The sequence below is a fragment of the Kryptolebias marmoratus genome, linkage group LG15, assembly GCF_001649575.2.
Source record: "Kryptolebias marmoratus isolate JLee-2015 linkage group LG15, ASM164957v2, whole genome shotgun sequence".
In the NCBI taxonomy this organism is placed as follows: Eukaryota; Metazoa; Chordata; class Actinopteri; order Cyprinodontiformes; family Rivulidae; genus Kryptolebias; species Kryptolebias marmoratus.
Window position 1 is genome coordinate 13,587,943 of NC_051444.1, and position 7,074 is coordinate 13,595,016.

At 36.7% G+C, this 7,074-nt stretch overlaps 1 protein-coding gene across 1 annotated transcript; it reads right to left on the reverse strand.

Moving 5' to 3' along the window:
- Positions 1-450: 450 nt before the first annotated feature.
- On the reverse strand, positions 451-5,163 carry LOC108237393 (pro-cathepsin H). Its single transcript, XM_017418777.3, has 12 exons — positions 4,958-5,163; positions 3,898-3,929; positions 3,672-3,777; positions 3,457-3,521; positions 3,257-3,361; positions 2,668-2,754; positions 2,424-2,479; positions 2,235-2,316; positions 2,069-2,137; positions 1,743-1,849; positions 1,399-1,527; positions 451-1,317 (listed from the first exon to the last, which is right to left on the reverse strand). The coding sequence occupies exons 1-12, from the start codon at positions 5,136-5,138 to the stop codon at positions 1,242-1,244; spliced, it is 1,095 nt and encodes a 364-aa protein (XP_017274266.1). The 5' UTR covers positions 5,139-5,163; the 3' UTR covers positions 451-1,241.
- Positions 5,164-7,074: the final 1,911 nt, after the last annotated feature.

Genomic DNA, 7,074 nt, shown 5'->3' on the forward strand with positions numbered 1-7,074 from the left:
CAAAAAATGTGTTAATGATAAAGACATGTTTAACTTGACGTGTGTGTTTCATTGTGGGCTGGCTGTAGATGGGCACACTATTGAGATTGTTTCTGTTATTGTGTTCATGCTTCATAGCTGCACCCTGCAGTGATTTTTTTTCTGTCCTCAGCTTTTACAATTTTGTCACAAGACAAATCGATGAAGGGCTTCTGTTAGGTCATTTCTGATCCAATGCTGCCACCATTAGGGTATTTTTTGGTATTTTTGCAGCAGGCACAGTTTTTTCCACATAACATTTTTTCTAGTTCTTTATTAATTTATGGTATAAAGGAAACGGTACTTTCAAAAACAAAAGTGTAAGAACATACAGAAAATCTTGAGAAGCGTCATAAATGTTGTGATAAGTCCATACAATAACCAGTCTACAATTAACTGAACTGAAAGGAGTCTTGAAACCATTGCTGCCTCGCAGCTTTACAGTTTCTGAGAGGGAGCTTTATGACACGAGATAACGAGTAAATATGTAGTAATTATAGCTGGACATACTGTTTGTCTCTCTCCTTCTGTCTCTGTTTTTATTTTGGTTTCCCAGAGTTACAGTGATGTGTTGATGGCCTCATAAACAGGTTCAGCCTCTGATATGGATCAGTGGGTATCGTCAGACAAGACCCAGCCACAAGCAGATTGCACAGTTCATATATATCAGAATCACATGAGAAAACACATTGGTCCTTGCAGAGTTCAACATGTTCGTTAACAACAGGTGAAAGGAAGCCTCCTGTGTTGTAGAGGAACGAAGACATTCCTGTTTACTGATGATCCAAACTTGAGAAAAAACTATTATTTTTCCAAAATGCCCCTTATGGTGGCTCCATGGAATTTATGGATAACAACATGCTACAAATTTAATATGGAACATTTAAACACAGATGCCATTTTAAGATTCAGTCCTTGTTTTATGTTTATTTTTTTTTAAAAAAAAGGTACAGTACACGTTAATGAGCATGAGTGCACCCTGTAAATGAGACTGAACTGCACAAACACACATGCATAAACAAAAACAGGCATTGTCTCATGACAACACAAATGAGAAACAAATAAATCAAATAAGAACAATTTGTACAATAGAAGAAATACTAAAAGCAAGAGGTAAAATAGTAAAATGATAATAATTGAAATCTTTCTTTTTTTACTTTTGTGAACTGTTTGTCGAATTTAAACACCAATACCAACATTTTTTTGTTCCCATTTTCTCCTTGTCAAACTAATGGCAGGGGATAGGAGGAGCATGTAGCCAGTCCACACATGTTTTTTCCACGCTCAATCAAAAAATACCTGATGGAATAAAAGGAGGAGATGTGAGTGACGGTAGGAGATGTCCAAACAATGAAATATAGAAACTGAGGCTATTTTTACCCGTCTTTCCCCCAGGCTGTTCCCCAAGAGTTCTTCACAATCCAATATGGCTTTTCGTTGTCTTCAGAGCCGTAACCCACAGCCAGAACTGCATGATTCACGCTGTCTGCTGTGCTCTTACACTGAGTGCTAAACAGATAAAACTGGATCAATATGACAGAAATCTTTGGCTGCGTGAGTGGGCTGCTTGCCTCTATGAACGTGACATTTTGTGTACTTATTTTTTGGAACAAAAACGATTTGTGCTGTTCAAAACCAGCCGTCAAATGAGAACTCTGTGAGGCCTCGTTAAGGAGCCATCAGACCTTCGTGATGGTCCTAAGCCACCAAGGTGGTCCTCTCACCTGTGGAAAACACCGTCTTTGTAGTGTTTAAAGTCAGGCGTGACGTCAAAACAGAAGGTGATGGGGTTGAGTTGGGCCACGGCGTCGACCATGGCCTTTTCATCGTACTGTGCATAGACAAACAAATAAAATAAAGTTTAAATGAGAAAGTAGATTAAATGCATTCATACTAAACATATGATATTTGTAAAAACAGCACCAATTATTGTTTTTTGGGAGGGGGTTCTGCAGTTTCTTTCTGGCTTGTTTACATCAGCTAGAAATGCTCTCACGATAAAATGTTGCACAATCTCTTGCAGGGTGTAGCTTCATCTTCAAACGCTTACACTAGTTATGTTGACAACATCTTGGACAAAAGCAGCTGCGAGCTGAGATTCAAATTTGCATCTACTCTCCTAAAACAGTAAAAACAAAGAATAGTTAGTGTGATTTTTTCCCTCCCCCCATAGCTTCTCATCAATAAACTAAAAGTAATATAAAAAAGGATCATACAAAGCTTTTATAAGGATAATCCTCCTCTGTCATAAGACCTTTGTTGTATTTAATGTACTCAAATGACTGGCTGGGAAGCCCCCTAAACCAAATTAAAAAAAGAGAAGTTTTACACACAGCTGTTCTTTCAGCAACAACAACTTCAATATTTTACAGCTAGATTCTGAAGATTAACAGCTAACAAATTACCCCAAGCAGCCAAAGTTGTTGAAGGGTCTGGAGCAGTCTAACAGCTGCTGCTCCGACTGAAAAAAATGATGGATAAATTGTATTTATGTACAGAAACAAAAACTTAAAATGCAACACTTTGAAGCTTATTTATGCAAAAACACAGACTGAGTTTAAGATCTTCAGAGTCAGAGTCCGTTTGGTGAATTATATATCTGTTTTAATAAAATGATGAAGATATTAATTAGTTGCTAGAAGTACTTACCAAAGAAATTAGCTTTCCTGTTGCAATAGCAATTACTGACTCCAGACAGCCGGTGGTAGAAAAAGTCCAACAGCTGCCACAGAAACCCTAAAGACAAACATCAAATATAGTCACTAAACAACTTTTAATTTACTTTTGTCAGAGTTTCTCATCTTGTACTGCAGAATGATAGATGTTATGTATCTCACACATTTGTCAACTTAATAAAAATTAAGTGCAAATAGTTTTATTAAAGACAAATTGGTGTTTTTCTTTTTTACTCTTTAACGTGACTTACTCGTGATTTTCTGCGTTTGAGTGGACATACTGTAGTCTTTAGGTTTAACAGGTTGAGTAGCAAAGTTATTGCTAACTTTGGGTGCAAGAATATTATTACATAATCTATTTCCTGACTTCATATAATAATATATAGCATAATTATAGAGGTGAATACAGTGGTAAATAAGGCATTATTTGTTGCAGTCATTCAAAAAAGAATGAATATAATGAAGATTTGTAAGTCTAAAACGATCTGGTATAAGCTGAATATTAATCAGTATCATTTTTGAAGGTAGTTTTTTTTTATCTATTCAGGATCACTCAAGAATACCTGGTTTTTCACAGGAGTCACAAAGTTGCCCTTCGTCCTCCAGTCCACAAACTCTGGGTACGGCCCGGTGCTGAGGACATGAGTCCCTTTAGTGACTGAGCAGATCTACAAGGAACCAAACTCATAAGCTGACAATCAAAACTCAAAATATACCCTTCGTCTCTCTGTATTAAAGTGTTTTACAGTCTGATGTTTCTCACCTGCGTCTGAAGGTAGAATTTCTTGAACTCCTCAAATGTCAGATCTGAGAACTGGTTCAGACCCACTAGAGTTCAAAATAAGCAGAACACAAGGTTTTCTCCTTTACTTTTTTACTGAATAAACCTGATTTTTGATATTTGAAAAGTATTCTTTGTGATGATATATTAGTTTAAATATTGCATGCTGTGAGGCTGGAGTTAGCTCCAAACTTTACTGGTAAAGGAGTTGTTCCCAGCATTGTGGCGGTCAACCGTTCTCTTGTTCTCAGTAAATACACCGAGCCGATGGTAGTACTCCTCAGTGGTGTAGAGTTTGTTGTGCTGCACACGACAAACACCGTAAAGGAAATGAGTTTTATATAAGAAATATCTTTATCATTATCAAATAATGACTATAAATAATAAAATAAATGAAAATTTGTTTTGTAAAATGTTTCTTACCTGTGACACCCACTGTTTAAAATGATATTCTTCTGACAGGACACAGAAAAATAATTCAGTGAGTACATTTCCTTTATTCAAACTGAGTGCTGCAACAAAACAATCTTAGGATTCACCTAATAAGTACAATATCAAGTTTCCTGTTTGATTTTGATGTTTCTGCTGCCACAAATATCCACAGTAGTGACTTTACAAAAGTATTGATGTGTTAAGGATTACCACTCGTTCTGTTATTGTATATTTGGCAACTATCTGCTGAAAACTTACAATTTGAAGATTAGCAAATGTAAAATACCATGCAAAAGCTTTATACTACCTATAATCTTTTAATAATTTGTTTCTGAAGGGCCAAACGTCTTCATGACAGTTTAAAGAGGCCTTGATTCTTAGTTTTTCAGGCTTTCTGAAGGGTTTTTTTTTTACATTTTGGGTTTTTTGGGGGACTTCGGCTGCATTTTCTCTTATTTTCAGTCCAGTCCTTGCACTCGACCATGATAGCATGTTGTAAAGTTTGTGCTCAAAAATGAGGAAGTGTCAGGCCTAAAGAAGAAAAAGAAAACTATCCACAGCAGATGAACACTATCTGAAAGCCATGTTTTTAAGAAAACAAAGATCTGACCCAGGACCTGAGAGATGTGTCATCCGTCAGCTGATTGCCTGGGTGACAAGTTTTCACCTATAACTCTTAGAGGATCAGCTGGTTGTTGTTAAAATACTATTTTATATGTCAAACTGTGTTATCTTTGACATTTTCATAGAACCAAGAAAGAAATGGGGAGCAAATTGTATCTTTGAGGCAGGCTGCTGGTCAGAAAGAACCTCAGGATCCAAATGGGTCAGAGTTAAGTGGCTTAGGAAATACAACCTTTTAGGCTCTAGACTGAAAATGAGCAAAAAAGCAGCCGAAGTCCAATGAAAACCTTTCAAAAAGCCTAAAGAACTACTGACCAAGACCACTTTAAAAGATTACAAGAAAGTCAGGTTCACTGACAGAAAAATATAAAGAAACTCACGACTTTAATGTACTATAAAATAGGAACAAAACATAAAAACAGCTTACCTTCTTGTGAGAATAAAGGGGTGGAATGAACAAACCATAAAGCGACATTAGCAAACCACAAAACAACCACACTGAGAGCCATACTTCTCCCCAACAGACCGAAACAAGCTTTGTGGGAGTCAGGTGACTTTTTTTCCATTTTTACCAGGACCGCTAAGACCCCCCCTGTGAGCCTTGGCATGCAAAACTGCAAGCAGATCTCACAGTTTGATGCACAAGCTGAGCTCGAAATGTAAACCACAATCAAGACAACCCAGAAACATTTGGCCCCCTGAGAAAGAACAGATTTATTAACAAGAGGTAATCAGGAAAGAATACACTTTTATACAAAACTGGAAATACTACTCAAGCTGTTGAAATAGACTGAAAGGTAATTCTCATGTCAAAGGGTATTGCTCACTGCAAACGCTTGATGTGCCTGTTGGAGGATAAAGATCCAGGTGCAAGGGTGGGGTTTAAATACAGCACACATACCGTTCTATATATAGGTTCGATTTGAACACGTCAAAGTGGTACATGCCTGCCACTTAAGCTGTAGGTGTTTTTCTATACAAAGCCTGTAAAAAATACATATAAATATTTCAAGAAGCACATTAACACCACTGTATAGCTCCTGCTAACACAATGGGATAGACAGGATACAGAATGTGTTACACTTATAAGTTGTTTTCAACGTTGGTTTGAACGCATCGCACACAGGAAAGTCATTACAGAGTTGAACCATCATAAGAATAACACATTTCAAGGGATATGTCTTTTAACACGTTGCATGTGAGGAAATGCATCAGACTGCTTGTACACAGCCAATATTTCTGCTTCATTGGCAAGTTGTAGAACAAAATAGTTTACATACTTTTGGGGTATATAATCCATTTTGCGATTAAGGCAAAAACCCATAATGCACTGGCCAAAGAGGATTAACCCTAAAGACTGCACTCTCTCTGTCTGAGTGTAAAAGCTGGGAATTTAACTTCCTTAGGTGGCTCAAAATTGATTACATTTGCTACATACAGTGCCTGGTGCTTATACTTTATATACATCATGGTGCCCACCAGGGGAATAAAGCGTTAAAAAAAAACTTTGAATAGAAACATAATAGTTTTGCTGGGATCCTTTCAGTCCAACATGAGACAACTGAGCACATGATTCTACTTTAGCCTCTTTCCTTTCCTACTCTGCTCAAGAAAAAAGCTTTTCAAACTTGTCTGAACTTTTGGGTTATAGCTGCAGCAGCCATTCAATTACCATTAACCCTTAGCTTTTGGTTCTATAGATTGTTAAATGTAAAGTTATGCTGAATGCATTTTAAAATTTTCCAGATTAAGTTCAAATCAATGTGTTTAGAGAGACCAAAAAAATGCATCTTTGGGTTATTTATTAAAACCAATTTTGGTATTTTATGTTTGTGCAATTTCTTCTGAAGGCAAAAGTGCAGATTTTTTAAATTGGGGTTTTATTGACAGTTTATGAACAGCCAGCATCTTACCTGCTGTAGATAGCTCTTTGAACAGCCTACTATAAATGTGGAAAAATAAACTTTAACTCCGACCGGACTGATGAGCTAACAGCTAGCCTGAGCGAGGCCAAGGTAGCTAAAATATTTTATAGCTGTTCAGTAAACGTTATTTTATAAACCGTTACATCGTGTTCAGTTTCAGGGTTATTGTGTCAATATACAGGTAGTTACATATAATTTATGGGGATTTTTGCTAGTGCAAACATCCACAGCATCCAGCTGTAGCACTTCAGAAATATTATAAAATTTCTGCAGGAATAACGATGTAATATAAAACTGATGGCGTAATAAAGGTTTATAAAGTAGCTTTCAAATAAACTGCTATGATTTTATCTCAGCTCAGATGTGTTGTCCTCATTATTCAGGTCAGAAATAACCTTTATTTCTCCATACTGAAGTTATTCAAAACTCTGTCTAGGACAGGTAAGATAATGATCATTCCTAACATTTTCAGAGAACCCTACTTCATCGGACCTGAAAGATCCTGGACCCTCAGCAGAAAAGCAGTAGTTGATGATCCTGCATCATCTCTCATGAATGAAAGCTTTTTCCAGTACCAAACACTTTCATTTAGAAATAACTAAATATCAACTCTATAAAC

Bases quoted from the DNA above. Each gene is read 5' to 3' on its own strand.
- LOC108237393 (XM_017418777.3), bottom strand. From the start codon at position 5,138: ATGCCAAGGCTCACAGGGGGGGTCTTAGCGGTCCTGGTAAAAATGGAA. The intron at 3,362-3,456 runs GTGAGAAACATC...GGTTCCTTGTAG, and splicing joins AATTCTACCTTCAGACGCAG to ATCTGCTCAGTCACTAAAGG. The intron at 1,528-1,742 runs GTGAGAGGACCA...TTATCTGTTTAG, and splicing joins AAAGACGGTGTTTTCCACAG to CACTCAGTGTAAGAGCACAG.